Source organism: Bombus pascuorum, chromosome 1 (assembly GCF_905332965.1).
Source record: "Bombus pascuorum chromosome 1, iyBomPasc1.1, whole genome shotgun sequence".
Classification (NCBI taxonomy): domain Eukaryota; kingdom Metazoa; phylum Arthropoda; class Insecta; order Hymenoptera; family Apidae; genus Bombus; species Bombus pascuorum.
This window is the reverse complement of record NC_083488.1, coordinates 16561105-16581671: the sequence shown is the minus strand read 5'-3', so window position 1 is coordinate 16581671 and position 20567 is coordinate 16561105. Positions and strand designations below refer to the sequence as shown.

Sequence of the window (20567 nt, the reverse complement as noted above, 5' to 3'; positions counted from 1 at the left end):
AGTGCCCCCTTGTCATAATGTTTCAAAATATTCTCTCTATGCATATGTATAGAAATATTCTCTTAGTATGAAAACATATATCCAATAATATACACAATTATCGTTTGTCCATAATTACAAAAGAATATAAGAGATTTGTAATTCTTTCTTCTTTACTTCATTTTGAAATTTTAAGCTATCATAAAATGATAGCAATCATATTTTTATTAAGATCATCGACATTCTCATTTAAGTAGAATTCTGTCAGTTGAACACTCAAAGGGTTATTCATGGACTTGTACCTTCATTATGCACACGTGTTCCCTTTTTTTATCATGTTATACATGGTACGTAGCAACAACCTGGATATTGATTTATCGCCGTATCTGTAAAGGAATTAGACCAAAGGCTACCATGGATACTAGTCAACAAAGGAAATTGTGATACTGGACTCCTTGGATAAAACATTCTTTCATCTTGCATTGTTCACTACACAGTGGAATTTGTGCAGTAGTAGTACACATAAATCTTCGTTCAATCGTGATCCTGATTTAGCAGATACAGGATACCCTATATACTTAACTTTCCTTATCTTCTTATATCATCGTCTTTCATTTATCTTAAGCATACTTGCTATTTTTAATAGCAGAAGACAATCCTCGTGTACATAGTTTACGTTTCATACATTTTATAATAATACCTTTTAAATTTGATTTTAATTAATTTTGGTTAAACTCTGGTGCAATACCTACTGTGAAGAGGATAAATCTCGCTTAAAACAAGAGTCAGAATATTTTCTGCTATCATCATGATGGACATGGAGATGAACGCTGGCTTAGACGTAAGCATATTCTTTTAATATAAAATATTTAAAACGAACATTTTTAAATACATCTGATACATTATAATATGTTTGCTAGTATATTTAGTAAGGTATATTTGAATTGTTCGAATTTTCATTCCACTATTTTTCAAAATCACGTAACATTTGTAGTCATAATTTTTTAACTATACGGAATAAAAAAATCGACAAAAGTTATCCAAATAACATTAAACATTAAATATCAAATATTCAAAAATATTCTATTTAGAATATCGAGAAATTGGAAAATTTCATCCCCTCGAAGAATTGCTTTCAGAATATATTACATTTAAAACGATCAGTCCCTTGTCCCATTTAATCGAAGCTAAAAGCAGGTCGATATATGCAACGATTTTGTAGAAAATGTTTGTCACAGTTTATGTACCCCATTTCGTGTATGTATATTCATCTACATTCATTTTTGTCATTATAAATCGAGCACGATCAAGTGATCATAGAACAATGTTTAAACAGCCTGCGCCCGACTGTTTACAAAGTTCTTTTTCTTGCTCGCTTTTATACACACTGTTTATTAAATTGCATGTTGCAATTTTTAGACGTAATTTGATAGCGTAATAACTTTTTAAACAACCTAATAAGTATGATGGACGACGATAAGCCGGGAAAAAGCAATGGACCAGATAAACAAGCCGATGTTGTTATTAAAATTGAACTCATTCAAATATCGATAACCTAACCGCGCGACTATCTGCGGTAAGACATTCTTTAAACGAAAGAATTACAAATATTTCACTAACTATACGTACTGTTTTTTTAATTTAATTTTGTATTAGAATCCTAGATTTCTTCTTAATTTCTTCAAAATAATTCGGAGACGATGATTCGTCTGAGACCATTGCGCGAATTTTAAAAATCGTTGGTACGACATAGTTATTAATCGAGTATTTTTTGAACCTTCTATAATCGTATAGATGATATTATTTTGACTCACTTAGGTCAGAAGAATATTTTCCAAATGAAAAGGATTACGCTATTTAATAAATCATCCAATTTATAGCTACAATGCTTAGCTATAGTATATTCGGAAAATAAGTAAAGTTATAGTCTGTCACAAATGTCACTGTATATCCTACAAAACGGACAATTTTATTCAGAAGTTATCTTATTATCATCTTGTTAAGAAATATATTATTATACAATGTTGTAACATCTTTCTTAAATCTTAAGTTGAATCTAAATCCTAAATCTAAATTGAAAATTTTCCTTAAATGAAAGATTTAAAAGAAAGGTATTTCGATAAAGTGTACGACGACTTTCGTGGTTGATTGTAAACAACCTTCTTAATGACATAAATAAAATTTCAATTAAATTTTTAATGTAATTTTTAATTGTCCACTGTTTTAAATAATTTCATCTAAAATATTTCAAAAGAAAATTCTATAACGAATGAAATTTAGGTGATTCCTAACCCTTTGCACTCCGAATTTTATTTCAATTTTGTTACCAGGAACTCCCAACGCTTTTAAATGTTTTATTTGAACTTTATTTTAACTAAAAAATAAGATAATTTAAATAAATAAAGGAAGAAACAAAATTCACTTAAGTACCAGTTTTATTTACACTATTGTTGTATTTTGTAATTTTTAAGTGTATGATGTATCTTCAAATAATTTCCAGGTTGCAATCCTGGTTTTCTTTCGCACATTTCCCAAAAAAAGGTGGGACTGAAAGAATGTCCAGTGCGACTCGACAAAGGAGTTCCTGAGAAAAAATCGATGTCGAGTCACACTCGACATAGGAGTGCAAAGGATTAAAAAAAAAAGAGAGAAAATATCGGTGAAATTTTCAATAAATTTCTTTAATCTCGGAATTATTACACAATTTTACTATTCTGAATTAAAACTCCACTTTTATAATATCCTCACATGCAAACAAAATCGAGATAATCCAACATGAATCAAAACTCTGTGTGATAATGTCTCGAATAAAGCTTGATAAACGCAAGGTCTCAGGCGTAGGATCAATCGCTAATAACGAGGCTACACAAACTCACAGAATCTCTGAAACTGACTTCGTCGAAACCTCGAATTAGATGAAAACTTGTGCTTCGACCATCAATGGTTGATTAGAGCTCTCGTAAACTCGATAATAACAAGACAATAATAAGAAAAAGATAGCATGGTGGTAAATTTTCGTGGATCCTTATCGGGTTCGTGGCGGTGATTAATATCGTGAGGTCAGTGGCGCGGCTAGGTGACGATGATCGTGAAAAAGTCACGGAGGACTCGACGGATATCCTGTTAGCGTGGAATGACGCGTTTCAGGATGAGGGGAGCGAGAGCAGCGAACCCGCGTCAGAGGGCAGTTCGGCCAGCAGCACGTTTTGCGACCTTGAGAAGGATTACTCGAAGGTGAGTGTTTTTGTTCGTTTTGAACAGTCTTTAATTAAAGGAAATGATACGTCGAATACGTAAGACATGGTTTTTCGGAGGAGATCAGCTTTAATTGTTATGGTTGATGAGTGAAAGTAAATTGAGGAACATATCGAGATTTGTAGATAGACATTAAAAAAAGGTACACGTTAGAACGTTTATGGAAAGGTGCAGTGCACCTATCGAATTATTACGAAGTTAGTAAATTCTTGGGGAATCAAAGGAAATTAGCAAATCCTCTGACATTTATAGAATATAGGATGCACTTGATGAATTATCAGGAAGTTAGTAAATTCTTTAAGAGTCACAGGAAACTAGCAAATTCTCTAATATTTATGGAAAGTAAGATGCGTCTGATGAATTATTAGGAAATTAATAAACCCTTCATGAATAGCATTTTTGAGCAATAATAATAAGTTAACAAGGTACACATTCAAACGTTTCCTATTGAAAGGTGCGAGAGTTTATTGCTACCAGAGAGAGTTTATTGCGTGACCAAATTTATTGCACATTTCTGGAAAGTGATTAAATTTTAATTGAATTTGTGTTGCATTTTGTTTTCTTTTTTTTTATCGTGAAATATAATTATGAAATATGGAATATGGAAATTTATGAGTTGATATTAAGGAAACATAAATTTGACAGAAATTGTCAAATTCTTTATTACATGAAATTTAAATTATTAAACGAATTATTAGGAATTTAGTAAATCCTTTAAGAATCGAATTTGCGAGCAATAAAGCGGCGGCTCCAATATTTCAATTGAATTTATTCCATAAATTTCAAATTCAAAGATTTCGTACTCAAAAATGTAAATGTTTATTACTATGAATATTAGCTGACTGAATTTGTAGCGCGTTTCTAAAAAGTCATTTAATTTAGATTCATTTCGAGTTGTTTCTTGCTGATCTATTCAAATTATTGGAAGGTATAGGTGCCTCTTTTAGGGAAATAGCAGCCGCTTGTTGAGGATTTTGAGTTACGGAGTATGTGAAATTTATGAGTTGGTACCAAGAAAAAACAAATTGTGCAGTATTTGAAAGTAATTCAAGGAATTTAATCGTGGAATAATTGGGATTTGTAAATAGATTAATATTAAAAACGAATTAGAAATTAAAATCAAAATTATATTAGCTATTTTATTCTTTAGGTATTGCAAGAGATGAAATCCAATGAGGCACTGGCTCCTTTCATGGCAGAATACACTAAACTTTACGAGTCTCTGTACAAAGCCTACAGAACAGAAAAAGACTTGACGGAGAGATGTAATATGTTAAGGGTATAATCGATATGTATGTTATTAGTGGCTAGTTAATGTTGTAGCTGCAAAAGCTTAAGTAAAAACCGATTCCAAAGTCTCAGAGTTAGGTGTATTTAGGTCACTCAGCTCTCTATGTAATAACAATTTTATTAAAATTTTAGTAAATTATATAGAACAATTAAATATTAGTTATATGAGTTTTATTTTAAAATGAAACTATAATTACTTTAAATCTAACCGAAATACACTCTGCAACACAGGAAGAACTGTTTACAAGCGATCAAAAAGTGTACGAGTTAACGCGTACGATTTCTACGAATGAAAAAGAGATCGAGAAGCTGAAGCAAGACGTATTGAACGCGATAAAGCGAGCGGATGCCGCTCACACGCGCGAGCAAAACGCACAAGACACGATTGAAAATTTGCGAGTGAACGTACAGCAATTGAGTCAGGAAATTGCGCAGAAGAACAGACAGCTGGCCGCTACTGAAGAGTAAGTTCCTTCTTAATATTTTATAGCTTCTGCTACGTTACTAGCTACTACTGTATCTACATGGTGTTTCGTTTATTTCGCATTCCTTCATGTATATTGATTATTTTTATCGATACACGAAATTGTGTCTTGTAATTTGTAATTTATTTATACAAATTAATAGTTTCTTAAATTTTATCTCTTCTTGAATTTTTCAACTTTTTTTCAAGGTCAATAGGATCTGCCCGCTCATTTTTCAATTTTCCGTTTATATATGTATCAACGAAGAATAGACTACGGATATTTATGCAAACTCACGCAATCGATCATTTTCACAAAAATATGAAAACAATTTAAAAAGTTGGACCTATGCAGCGATATGTTTTACATATCAAGTATTTTAACGAGTGCTATGATTTAAATATTTAGTGTATTTTTGTGTATTATGTAATATGTGCAGTCTAAATATAATTAATTAATTTTTCATAAATGCATTAAAATCCGCAGTTTAATGAAAAGAATCCTTTGAAGGATCGTTTAAAATCCCTGATAACACACATTTTCCACAAGTTGATATCAAACTCCCTTTTACATCAACAAATTCTTCACTCGATATCGACGAACATTTGTTAGAAACATTCAAATATCATGGCTCTGGAGTTGTGTGCCATCCTGTATATCCCATCTTTTAATTCATTGACCCTACGTGTCTGAAAAGTACAATCGCAAGCCAGAAAGACGTCGAGGATTTTCTCGAGCAGAAAAGACTAGCATAAGGATGACTTGATCGTCGAAAAGGGGATTAAAGTTCCCGGTTGGTTTAGAAATCCTTGGCAGCCACAGTTCTGCGTGATGGTAGTGAAACTCATGGCGGAATTTCTGAATAGCCCGAGGATTTAATTTCCATCATCGTTTCAGATTAATTCGATTCAGCGTTATTGACGAATCGATGTTCCCCCGGACGTGAGCATGCATGTTTGCCGACGGTGCAAACAAAATCCTATCAACCTTAGGGAATATGTAGTACGGTTCCTGCTTATTACCTTTGAATATTTAAAGGGTGTAATTTATGTATGAAGCGCTAGAATTATCAAATTTTCTCGATATAATCGTGTTAGCTATTCTTTTCAAAATAGAAAACATGGTATATATCATATACCATGTTTAATGGATAGCGAATTTTCCATTTATTTTTATTTTCCATTCGTTCTAGATTTTCCAAGTAATAATATCTTCCTATTATTTACGCTTTCTGATAATTTTCTAGCATAGAAAGGCCAACGTTAATCAGTAAATTTGTTCGAAGCGTATACCATATCAATAATTTATTAACTTTCATAGTTAAGCTATTCAGTTCTCGAATCTGCAATTAATATTTAACGTTGATTTATCGAAATAAAAAAAGTAAAAAAAGAAAAATTCTGTTACGAGCAACCAACGATCATCTTCTTTTAAATCAATGATAATTAATCAATGACAACCTTCGTTTAAATCGCACCAGTTTACCAGGCAAATTTCACATGTTTATAGTAAACGATATTGTCATCAAGACATCGATCCGCTGTATGTACATACATTGTGATCACATCGAAGCCACACGGATGTCCAGAGTCTAATCCCCGAGGAAGATACCATCGTGTTCGATAGTGGATCGTCTCTGTTCAGTCAACATGGCTACAGTGCAATTCCGCTCCAACGGGACCATAGTTCGTAGCACAGTAGTTCGTAAATATGTTGTGCTTCGTTTCTCTGGTTCGTATCCGGACAAAGGATTAGGCCACTGCTGTCTTTAACTTCTGGCCAACTGTCTTACAAAGAGATAACGCATTGGATCGATATCACTGGTTTCGCGACAGCTTTGTAATTGCTTAATAGCTAGGAGCAACCCGAATTTCGCTCGTCCTCTCTGTACTCTTCCGTCTCCTTTATATTTGTTATGTGTTATTCTCGATATTTATATCTTCTTATATTTCTCTTTTTCATCGCTTTGTATTTTAACTTTTTTGCTATACATGTGTACATAACAAAATATACCATTATTATAAATACTACTGTAATTATATTATTTATATATATATTGCTATTAATATAGTAATATATTATTGTATCACCGTTTATTTCACTTTTTGGATTTTAAACTCTCGCGATGAATTAGATGACATATTTGTAGCTCTTCGGGTTTCGATTCTGCTCATGTTAGTATCTACGTTGCGCTTTGTTCCGACATTTCATTTTCAGGTTTGCCCTGAGGAAGTGAACTGGAACGTTGGCGAAATATCATATACAACGTGAATACTAATAAAATCCTAATAAGATACTAATACGGTTTCTAAATACCAAGAAAATCCAAAGAACTGCAAATATGTTCGTTTGATATTTTCTTATTTTATTATTTGTCTTTTCTGGTTCTATTAAAAGGAAGGTTTTAAAGATAACTTTAAGAATATACGACAACTGGGATATTGTGGCATCTTTAATAACGAAGATGTTAGCAAGTAAGTAGTTAGCACGAAGTAGCCAGTTTTTAAAATGTATTGCTAACGATAAGCTATACCGTCGTCGGAGATCGTTAAGCCGGTAAAAGCTTCATATCCTGATTACCTTATCATATTGAATCGCATGAATTTAAAATTTTCGACGTGTCCCACGAGTCCAGAGACCACGTCTCTTACCAGTAACATCATCTCTACAGTGTCTCTCGAGCTTTAGCTCGTATATCAGGTCTCTCAAGCTCTCTGTATTCTGACCAATCACCGACGACGCGAGAGACACAAGAGAATAACAGCAATACATAAACGCCATAAATGTAGTCGCAAATGAACTACTCAAGTTTTTAACATCAGAAGACATTTTCACGATAATCTCAATTAAATTCCGTCGATAGCCTTCTTAATTGTTTTACACTTGTTTTACAAATAGTCTATTTATTATATATTTCAGAGCTTGAAATTTGCTAAACATTAACTAAACCTGTTAGTGTATTCGTTCTATATATAATGAGCTTTCTTTTATGGTTAAAACAGTATCTACGAAGACTCCTAGTTTAATATATGTTTTGTATTCTTTATATCAAGCAATAATAAAGAAATCTAACAATGTTCCTCGATTCAATGGTTGCAGCACGAGCATCGCGAAACAAAAAGAGAGTCTCGCACAAGAAAAGGAGAAGCTGATGAGCGAGATAAACACGTTAAAACAGCGACTGAAAAACATGGCTTTGTACATAGAGGAGCTGGAGAATAGAAGCAGCTCTGCCGGCCATCAAATAGCCGAGATGCAAGAAAATCTGGATATGCAACTGAACGAAATCTCAAGAGAGCGACGAGGCAGACAGAGGGCAGAGGAAGAGGCCTTACAGTTGCAAGAAGGGCTTGCAATAAAGACGAGCGATCTCGAGGTGAAAGATTTCTAAACGTTGTAATTTTGGTGTATGTTATGGGTAAACTGCGAATTTTTATGCATTGGAGAAAAATTGGAAAGATGTAAAAATGCATAGAAAGTTCATAATATAGAAAAACATATTAATATTCAAAGTATAATACCGATTGCAGTATGTAGTAGATAAAAGAGAAATGCATATGAAGCTCATAGTATGCAAAAATATATAAAATGTCCAAAGTATAATATTATTATACATTTCGGTTAATTTTTAATTGTCAACAATTGAAAAACAAAACCTAAACCGTAATTTTTTGATTCTTAATTTTCATCTCATTTTAGCCTCGAGAATAACATCTGAAATTTTATTATTCCTGTTGCAATATTTAGAATATTTTTACAATATTCAATATATAAAACAATCTTCTACTTAAGTTTTATTTTTTAAATTTATATTCATAAAAATGTGAATTTGCTTATCAAACTGAATATCGGTACACGTATCACTTTTCAATCCGCCAGTTTAAACATCGACTTTAACGTCGATCGTCTAAAATCTCTCGATTTGCGTCGACGAGAAAGTCGCAAGATTCGCGCTTAAAAAGTTTGAGAACTTCTTTCAAGCTTCTTTCTCGACCGAAAAATCAAACGAATCGTCTTTTCCTCCTCCGTTAATGCTTCTTACCAAGCAAATGCACGCGAAAGTTCAACAAGTTTCTAGCGGACTACAGTAGAAACGAAACGAAACGAAACGGCGAAGCTTGGTCGTAGTAGCAAGTTCCAGCAGTCGATGGAATTTCGCTTTCAAGAACAAAGCTTATCTCGACGAGGTGATCACCGAGCGGTTGTAAGACGTGACTTTGATCTGCAAATCGAAAACTTCCGCCGGGAAACTTGTTGGGCAGTTCTGTGGAGATACACGATGGTGATAGTCTCGTGAAACCGGTAGAATAATTTATAGGCAGCTACGATTTCGTCTAGTTTGAAAGAAGAGTATGATTAAATTTAAGTTATGGATTTGATCAGTGATTTGGTTCGCATTTGCTGTTCGTCAACTTTTGCTTTTTTTTATCGTTGTTAGAAGAAAATTAAAGAGTAGTTTATTGCGTAAGTTGGTCTCATTTCTGGTCATGGCCGAAGATATATCTATATAAATCCTTGTTTACAACTAAATATGAATAGAAAATAAACATTGATAATATAAACAGGGAAACGCTTACTCATAACTTTGACTAACTGTATTATAAGAAGTTATGTTAATTTTTCTCTTCACTATCATTATTTACTATTTTTTTCTGTAACATAAAATTTAAAAATATTGTATATAATAAGATGCATATCCATACAAATCCTTGTTTACAACTAAATATGAATAGAAAATAAACATTGATAATATAAATAGGGAAACGCTTACTCATAACTTTGACCAACTGTATTATGAGAATTTTTCTCTTCTCTAAATAGGATTTAAAAATATTATATGGAATAAGTTCTTGTATCTTCAAATTCTCAGATTCTGATTTTAAATAAGAATCATATATTAAATTAAATTGTTATGTAAATTTATCTCATTTATATACTTCGCACTGTAAATATCACAGTGATAGATGTTAAAGTAGGACAAACATTTAGTTTTACCACCTGAGGATTGAATTGAGGAGATGAACTCGCGTGAAAGATTAAATTAAATTAGTACCATAATAACACATAGCTAACCTGATTAATTTAGCAGTGACGTATCATATATCGCTGACGTTCCATTTAATTTTTTATTTTAAATCTGCAATTGTCACAATTTATTCTTTTGCGCTCTGATTTCAAGCTCATTTTCCACTTTCAATATTCGAAGTTTCGTCGCGCCTTCACCTATTCAATTTCATACGAAATTTTTTGTTCTTATCGATGTTTATTCTTGCGATTAACAGCTTTGTATACTTTGCTAGACGGCAAACGAATCGATAAAAGCAGCAGCTGCTAACGTGATAAAGTTGGAGAGTTTGCTGAAGGAGCAAAGAACATCCGGCGAAAAAATGCAAAGGGAAATAAACAAGTTGTCGGTAAAGAAGTTGAACCTCGAATCGGATCTCGAGAACGCGAATAACCAAATAGAAAATTTGGACAAGGAAATGTTGGAAAAGGACAAGCAATTAAAAGATTGGAAGCAGAACATAAACAGGTACATAAATGATGTTTTAGGATGGAAAAGTATAATAATTGAATAAATAGCGTTCCTGAACGCGTTTGTTTGCGTTATATTTTAGCCTTTATTATAATTATATTTTTGAATAACAGGAAGCTAAACGATGTATATAGTCATATTTACGGAATTTTATAAAATGAAAGAGATAACGATATTTCACAGTAAGATTTAATTGATAATTTTGTTCAGTCGTAAAATACGCTTTATTAAATGCCAGACAATTTAATTCTATTGTAATGCGACAATTTACCAAGAATTATAGATATTGCAGCTATTTTTTACATTTGTTAAACGAGTGTTTAGCAATTTCTGCGGCATCGATGCACTAATAAATAATTATACATTTATTCCTACATTAAAACAGTACAAACATGGTCATGTGAAATTTATGATCGTTCGAGCGCATAATACTACGTTGAATTACTTCATTTATTTAGAGGTAGCCAGCATGTAGAAGCATCAATCTGTAATGCATACATCTGCTATTATTTAACACCGTTCGTTATTGTACGGTTACCTTGTACTTACCATTTAACGTAGGTCGTAGTTGAAGCATATATTAGGTAAACGCATATCGTTTAGGCAAAGTACTTAACAATTAAGTAACCTAATTTAATTTGAATATAAACTCTTGAATAATTTCCTAATGAATCGCCAGTTTCACGAAAAAACTGAATGTCTTGTAATTTCCGATGTAACTCTATTCTAGGATTTTTGTGAGCAAAGTGTTTTAATTTTTGTACTTTCCCTTAAAAACACGGTGGCTGCAAAAAGTATCGACATTATATTCACTATAACATTTACATACTAATTAATCGAGTCCAAGTATATTCATATCATCAAATAGGACAATCGTATGACTATACAAATGTGATACTATGAAAACGAAATACGCAAACATAGAACCTGATAAAAAAGCGCTTAAAAAAAAAAAAGAAAATAAGAATATGTAGTAGTGCTTTCTGTGCTTCTTGTAATATTTATATCGGCGTGAAGGTACAAATAATTTTGTGACTAAGTCGCTGTTTTAGTATTTTTGGTAAGTCAGATAAACAAACTTAGATAACTGTATTTGAATTTTTATGACTGACCATGTTTCCTTTTGAAAATAGAGGATTACAGTTTTTCATACAATATCGTATTTTTATTAACTTAATTAAACAAATGGAATCTAAGTAAAAATATATTTCATTCACTGAATATTACGATAATTCCTATATTTTTTTATATTATGCATACTCTGCGCAATTTCGCAGTTCCGAATTTCCTATAAATGCATAAAAATCTGCAGTTTACAAATTAATATTGCTACCAATGTTACATTTAAATTTCATCTACAATTTTTGGGATGGGTCGCAGGATGAAGGAAGAAGTCTCCAAGCACAAAGCTCAGAAAGAATCGATAACGAAGCGATGGCAGAAGATTGAGGTTGAGAAATCAACCCTGGAGCAACAGCTGAAGCACACATCGGCGAAATCAAAGAACGCAGAACATCAGAAGATGATATGCCAGAAACAGCTAGTCGACAAGCAGCAAGAATTGGAGGTCCATATACGCGAGAAGAATGTCTTGGCTCGTACCAAGGAGAATTTAGGCGACTATATTAGGAGAATACAACACGAGCTGACGGTGTGCGAGTACAGTAGAAGGAAAATCGAACACGAGCTTGACACTTCGTTGCGGGATATTATGGACGTTCACTCGCTCTTGAGCACAGTGGAGAAAGAAAGGGATAAGCATAGCTTGACTGCTCAGAATTTGGCACAACAGGTGAGCTTTAGTAATTGCGATAGAAAGGTAAAATAGGAAAATAGTGTAGTGTCGGGAATACTACTTAATAATAATGATGGTTTATTTACAAAGAATGGATTGATATAGATGTTGATTAGACAGGAAACGATGGTTATTTAACATGAACTAATCACAATAACGTACTATACTTTAGGCAACTCAATAATTAATTTGCAACTCTCGTCACAACGGATCCAGCGTTCTTTCTCTCACGCGGACAACACTCTCTCGACAACGCTAGCAACACTATCTCGACAACGCAACTCGCACTCTCTAACTTCTCGCTTCACACCCTCTGATTTCTCCACTGACACCGACTGTGAATTTGTCTCTCTGCCTTAGCATCCCTTTTGTCCCTTTGTCTTAGTCTCGCCACGCACGTGTTACGCAACTGCTCGTGGCAAACTCATGTACGCCTTTTTTTTACGAAACTCTTCAGCTAAAGGACCGACGACACATTGATGGGCCTGTCGGCACCTCGGCTCGCGACAATGTTTGTGGTTCACCCGATATTTTTATGCCTTTTTCTCCACGATACTACAATAGGAACTCGTAAGATTCTCATAAGAATATAATATTCATTTGCGTTTGATATTGTTTAATTTCATACAAGTTCCTGAAAAAATACATTCTATTGGAACGAATATCGAAACAAACAATTAAGTGATATAGGTATAATTTAATATACGTAAATCGATATATACCGTTAACAATAAGTAAAGTAAACCAATAATTTATCAGGCAGGAACGAAGAAATTAAATAAAAGTAGATAAGTAGAGAAGTAGATGAAGAATTACGGGTAATTAACAAAAGAAGAAATAGAATGCGAACAAGATATGACGTAACTCTAAGTAAGACATGGCATAACTAGTAAGAGGAACGAAAAGTGGAGAATTTGATCGTATGCAAGTGAGCGAATAGTATAAGACACCAGACTGGGTTAGATAAACTGAGAGTGACTTACGCTTGAGCGAAGTGGAATGGGTCGTGGATCCGTGGTCAGACAAGTGAAATGATACCATATTTGTTCGAGCAAGGAGAATAGTGCAGTAGTGAACAATGTAGGGCCATATATGTATAACTGTACATTATTCACGGTTATCCAAGCAAAATTCTAAATTCTACAAGTAATATATAAAGACTACGGAAGTAATAAACTTTAATATTCTAGATGATAATTTGACATTTTTATTGCATCGTTTTTTAAAATTAACAGAGCAATATCTTTAATAAACGAGAAATTTGAGTTTTTCCTCAATGTGGTCGTTTGAGCGTTTTTTCTACTAATATGGTACTAATATCTTGTGTTTATATTTATCTATATCTACAACGTGTATGTAAGTATAAAATTTCGTTCTCAATTTGGCTAATTTGTCTAAAAAAGTTCCACCTCTAACATCGGGTTAATATCTCCAGTTCTTATTTCGACGCAATATGTACGATATAATAAAAATAAAAATTAATTTAACGTTAAAGAAACTTGCATATATTTAGCAATTGCTGGAAACAAAAATGTGGAACTCGTTATTAGATGTCGTGGTGGATTTGCTATTTCTAATGTTACCGTCTGACCGATAAATCTTCTTTCCTATTAAAAACCCTCAGGAATTCGATAAAGTTCATTTATCACACGCGATCGCGATCGATCAAGCTTCCCGCTGCTCATGCAAATCGAAAATGGCGCGTATGCGATAGGATAAGCGGAATTATTCAGGTGTACTGCGTAATCGGGTATAATGGAAGTAGTAGAGGTAGACATGCTGTTAAACATCTATCTAATAATAGGTGTTGATATAGCGTGAGCTGTCAGCCAAGTTGTATGGTAGACGTGCAGCCGAGCGATCGGCAAGCGGGTACGGTTGCTGTGTGCACAGACATCAAGCGAATTGCACTGACGGATATACGGTTTGCCGGCCAGCGGGAGGTAAAGGTAGACATAGGTCGGTCGTTCATTTTAGGTTTGCGCAGGGTTAGTCGTGAGATCCGTCGTGCTTTCGAAAGATTTGCGACCAGATAAGGCCATCATGCCAGGAGTGACTCCGGTAAATTGTTTATAACCTTCTTATTAATGGGCTTTTTTGGTGTAATTCTCTTTGATTTGACAATTCATCACGAAGATTTAGTACAGTAAAGTAACTGTTCGCCCTAACGTTCCCCCTTGCCAGAAAATTGATCAATTTACAGTCTTTGCATCACTTTATAATTTTTATTGATATAGCAAAGATTGAATATTGGTTGAGTAAAAGTAGACTCTTGTGGGGGTTTTCTATCTGTAGTTATAAAATTAGGTAATGTAAAATAATTCGTTGCGATATTTTTCACCTCTATTGTTCAATATAGCGGGTATATGTATATATACATATGTACGTAAACCTTGATATTTTTTAAATTCACTATATAGAGTGTTTTCTTTTTAATGTACCAGCTATATGCCAGAAATTTCATTACAGAATATGATGCATTATTTAGTTGTATTTTTGATCTACGTCAATCATTAACTGACTATTGTCGTAATGTCTCTAAATAATATTTCATTAGATTTACTGATACAGCTCGTACAAACATATACGTGTGATGAGTATATATTGATAAGCAGATATGTAATAAATTGAATTTACTGTATTCGAGGAAATAGCGTCTTAACAGTGGTTGAACGCATCGTGTGTAACCACATCATATAGATAGGCGTATATGGTCAGTACAATCCGATGTATATAACCTGCTCATTTCATGATTGTACATGAAATTGTAATTAATACTAGATTAGTAACTACTACCAGAGATAGGATCTACACTGTACGCAAGGGTAGAATTTGATTCAAACGCTTTACAAATAGCGATTACACCTAATAGTACTATGATCCTCTTCTAGTACGCTTTTCAATAGCTTTGTGCAAATATCCACAGATGAAACAAATGTTAAATTTCCAAAAAATTTTGGTCTTTTATAGCGCGTACGTAACGTTACGAAATATTTCCAGTGAATCGATAGTTTTTCTCTATAAAATGTATTTATACTGATGGAAAAATTTAGTGAAAATATAGCTGGAAAATTTTCTTTTATTCGTAGTAAACAAATGCGTTATTTCTCACGCTAATCGTTGAATTTCCACTCTGTAACACCGTTCTAAATTCTGTTGCTCTAAATTCTAACGTTTCGTACTTGACACTCAGCTACTAAAACGCTTGTCAAACAAACTTTCTACGCGCCCTTTGGAGTATCCATTATTCATACACAGTGTTACTGGGCTAAGGTGTGAATTATATAACTACTAACTATTCCGGTGTAACAAGACACACAAGGTTTTCGTTACACTCATCGTCAAGTACCGAAACGGTTATGTCCTTTTAGATGACTCATTTTCGTAAATTTTAGTTGTCAGGACCATCTCGTTACTAGAAGTGGCAGTATTTCCTTCTTGCAACAATATTAAATTACAAAGTTTGTGACATTATATGAATTTCTTAACGCAGAGATAGTATTTAATATTCATGGGTCTACCGGGTAATTGAGAATCTGATTTTATATTTCTTTCAACAATTTCTTTAATTAATTAAATTTAATTTAATATTATTATATTTATTATTATTTATTTTAATTTAATTTAATTTAATTCTGTGAATATTCTACGTTGAAATATATGCAAAAATTTAAAATATTAAAAGCATGGAATTTAATTGCAATACACAATTGTTAGTATAATATAAAACTTATTAAACTTCATTTTTACGGTAAATTAAAATTATCATTTTTAGTAGGATCTGTGTTTAACACACTAGAATTTTATATAGATTTTGAATTTTACTGAGTGTACTATATGTGTACCATTTTTCTTAACTTATTACTTTTAACTTCGATTAAACTTGCAAAACAATTTTTGATAGAATCTATACAATATGTATCCATATACTAATAACTAAATAAATTTTCTAATACTAATAATAAAATAAATTTTCTAAATTAACAGAATATAATAAGACGTTGTACAGTATAACAGTATAGAATTTATTAAATTTTAATAATAATTTGAACTTGGTTGCCAACATAAGTGTTAAAACTTGCTCATGTTCATGCAACGTCTCCACCACCAGCGTATAGAAACGAACACGTCGATTTGCATACGTCACTAATCGAGTCGTGTAACTTGGTCGCGTTAATAGGTGGAGGAATACATAAGCGAGGTGAAACTGAAGCAAGTCGAGATCTCGAACTACAAGAAGCGGCTAGCTGAAGCCGAGGCTAAGTACCGTCAGCAGCAGAATATGTTCGAGACTGTTCGAGCTGAGAGAAACGCATGTGGCAAAAGCCTGACGGAGGCGTACGACGAGATACAGGAGTTGAAGAACAAACTGAAGGTGTTAAGCCACCAAATCGAGCAGCTGAAAGAGGACATCGTCACCAAGGAGGGCCAACTGATCAAAGAGGAGTTCAGTAAGTCGTCTTCTTCGCTTTTGACAACCGTTTGATACGCGTTTCAACAACACTTAACCTGTGATAATGTGTTAATTGAGTTTTGGCGGTTTTCTGTTGTACAGTTGGCCTCGTTCTTTGGTATCGAGCCAATGTTTGGCTAAAGTTAGGGAAGTTGGTTTGCTTGTTGCAGGCAGGAAAAGGGATCTAGTGAATACGAGTCTGTGGATAAGTTTTAATTGTTAAACTGTGTTGGGGAAGGTGGTTAAGCTGTTAAAGTGGACTTTCCCTGATCAGAAAGTTTTTTGATAAATAACAAAGTATTCTATTCACGATTTCTTGTCCATCTTTTACACGTACATTGAATGACATATTCATATTTTCCAATATTTGAAGATCTCCGTATTTTTCATTTATCTATATTTATATTTATATATTTCTTTCAAGCAAAGTTGTATTATACGGATTGTTATTGAAATAATGTCTGAATATTTTTGATTGAATAGAGAGAAGCAAAGATAGCAACAAAAATGCTAAATGCACGATTTTAACTCAGGAGAACAATATTTAACAAAATTTCAAAAGGACAAAAACTTCGGCGAGTTTTCATACTACAATTTTCCTTCCAGTACGCAATAAAGTAGAAAAAGAAAGAGAAGGGTTGAGAGTCGAGTTGCAATCCAGCCGCAAGGAGGTGTCTGAGCTGAAACATGAGATCGAGTCGATGAAGCAGGAGGAAAAGAGCTTGAGGCAGGTGATCCAGCGCGCCGAATCGGACATTGCACGACATAAGAAGGATATCGACAATATAATGAATGAGAGGGACATGTTGGGCACGCAACTGGTCCGAAGAAACGACGAGTTAAGTCTTCAATATAGCAGAATAAAGGTTTTGCATGGAACCCTTCAACGAGGAGAGGTTCAGTATAATCAAAGACTGGAGGATATTAGGCTGTTGAAGTTGGAAGTGAAGAAGTTGAGGACAGAGAAGACTCTGCTGATAAAGAATATTCAGAATATGAGCGATCTACGTAAAGAAGTGTTCCATTTGAATCACGACTTGACAAAAGAGAGATTGAAAGTGATGGCATTAGAGGAGGAAGTGCAAACGCCGTTGAACATTCACAGATGGAGGAAGCTTGAGGTTTGATGTCTCGATTATTTTTAATATTATATATCATCGTTTAAAAGTATGCGAACATTTGCTTATGTATGCATCGTATCTATTGCATATATCTACACCCTTTAGGTAGTGTCATTCCATGTCAACCATGTAGATCTCGTTATCTGAAAGAGTTTCGCCTATCACTTAACACGTGTAACCTACTTCTCTTGTATCTACCACGTGCGATCTACTTTTGTTACACTTGTCACGCACATTCAACGATTTTTAACGTTCCGTCAATTTTTACATAAATATAGATTCAAAAAGTTATTATTTTAAAATACTACAGTTTTTATTTATTTATGACGAAATATCGTGGGAATGCTTAAAATTTTCTTGAAGGGCTCGTTAAAAATGATTTTGAAAAGATACGTAGTTCCGATCCTCGAATACATTATCAAGATTTCGCTATCTATATCGTCGACATCCTTTACCCTACAGGTAAAGATATCCTTTTCAAATAGCTACTAAATTTTAACAGGGTTCCGATCCAAATACCTACGAACTTTTGAAGAAGATACAAATTTTGCAAAAACGAGTGATAAAAATGGCAGCTGATATGATTGAGAAAGAGAAGAAAATAAAAGATACCGAGAAACTGTATATGAATCTACGTGAAATTCTGTCGAAGCATCCTGGACCTCAGGCCATGATTTCTCTCAATAAAACTCAAAAAGCATTGCGCGAGAGGGGGAAGAAAGTGAAGGTATAAAAACAAATTTCTTTACGAAACTGTTTCTGGTTAGATTTTATATTTTATATTAACGATCATAAAATATCGGAAAAGTGAGATTCAAGATTTCTTTGCCTATCGTCGACCTGGCCCTGTTTATTATACCATTCCCTTTTTTCAGTGTCTACTAGCTGAGTTGAGCATGTACGAGGTTCAAATGGGCGAGTACAGGATAGGAATGGATAGGATGAGCATCGAGATGAACGATTTGAAGAAGAAATACTTCATACAGAAAAAGAAATTACACATATCGAAAGAATCGAAACCGAAATCTTTGTCCCAGCCTGTTCTCCCAGCTATAAGTCAAAGTCAAAAGAAATTCTGTGGAGGCGGCTTTAACATGGCAACTCCAACTCCTAGAAATTGTTTCGTCGTGGATTCTGAGTGCAGATGAACTTGTATCGTTTGCCAAAAAGCTAACGCAGAGAAGGTGCAGCTCAGTCTGTTTGTTGAGACGACAATGCGACGCGACGGTGTAATGAAAATATAACAGTACACTTTGCAGGATTTCTGTGTGTGCTTTTCCGTCTACGAAACTCTTTTTGCTCACGAACTTCGTTTTTCTCTCTTTGTTCTCTTTAGAATTTCCGTCAATATTTACAAACTGTGGGGAGACGTCGCGTCGTTACGACGATGTAAAAGTGTGTCATCGACAAGTGGAAGAAAGGAGAAGAAGAAGCAATTCATTTCCATTTTCTCTTTTGTTTTGTCTTGAGTTTTTAAAGAAGACTCTACGAAAAGGGTAGAAGTGACGGTGGAAGAAGACAGAAGCTAGAATTTTATTGATTGTGTTGTTTGGTATTTGAGGATGATATTCTTCATTTTGACGGATCTAAAGGTTGGACCAACTAAAACGTCGGGATTTGTTTGCTTTGTTTTCAAGGGTGGTGGAGCAAATGTTGATATTTGCTTTTGCCCTGTTAACCTGGGTAGGTTAAGGGATTTGTCGAAATATTATGAAGTTTCAAGTGATTTTCGTGGATATTTTGTTTTGGAGGATTTGGAATTGATTTGATTGTATCTTTTAAGCAATAATTAGACTTTCTATTTCATCATGATGTATTTGTAATATTTTTGCAGTAACAGAAGTTTATAATATTTTTTAATGCTTTAATTAAAAAATTCATTGTCGTATTTCGGAATTATTTCTCTCTTTTTTTCGATACACACTATTTCTGTAGTGTATAACAATTTGCATACTACTTTTAATTACTATTCCATAATACTTTTAATTACTATTTACATTTTCACATATCGATGGCTCCAAACATGCCTTCTGCTTTTCAGCTTAATCTGTGGTTTACTGTAGCAGAGAAGTAATAGCTAAAGCAATTGCATGACCACAAATGAATGCCACGAGAGTATTCATTGACGCATAAATCTATTGTCGCTCGAACAGGCGCCAAATTAAATACGGTTAGCGGTAATAAAAAATCTTGCAAAAAGAAAAAAAAGAAACCAGAGAGACAGAAAAGAATAATATTTCACCTTTTCCTTCTATTTCTTAATTTCATCTTTAGAGGAAAAATGTAGAAGAAGTCGTGTACCGTAACTTAAATCTTTTGTTTATTTAAATTCTCGAATTAAATTCTCGAAATTAAATGCAAAAAAATTCTCGATTGAATTATTACATCAATTTAGAACTATCACAGTTAATTTACAGCCTACTATTATTAGTTGAATTTCTTTACAAACGCATATTTTCGCGAATACAACTAAAGAAGTGAATCTAAAAATATAAGTATTTCGGATATTTCGTACACATTTACGTATTACATACATTCAGTACAATATTTATTTTAGTTATTGATGAGTTTACTTTAATCAGTTAACAACGTTTGACGTGTATACTCTTCGCACAAAATAAAAAATTACCGTTTATTATAAAGCTCCAAAGTTTGATAAGAAGAAATGAAAATG

At 33.5% G+C, this 20567-nt stretch overlaps 2 protein-coding genes across 3 annotated transcripts in view; both read left to right on the top strand.

The window, feature by feature from the left end:
- Positions 1–20567, top strand: part of LOC132906495 (lateral signaling target protein 2 homolog) — a 143029-nt gene that overhangs the window by 53896 nt on the left and 68566 nt on the right. The window lies entirely within an intron of this gene.
- On the top strand, positions 436–19484 carry LOC132906486 (cilia- and flagella-associated protein 58-like). The gene is made up of 11 exons (XM_060958721.1): positions 436–820; positions 3127–3213; positions 4385–4513; positions 4756–4988; positions 8088–8364; positions 10289–10521; positions 11905–12316; positions 16500–16770; positions 17379–17893; positions 18396–18620; positions 18769–19484. Exons 1-11 carry the CDS (start codon positions 788–790, stop codon positions 19039–19041), a joined length of 2688 nt encoding a protein of 895 aa, XP_060814704.1. The 5' UTR covers positions 436–787; the 3' UTR covers positions 19042–19484.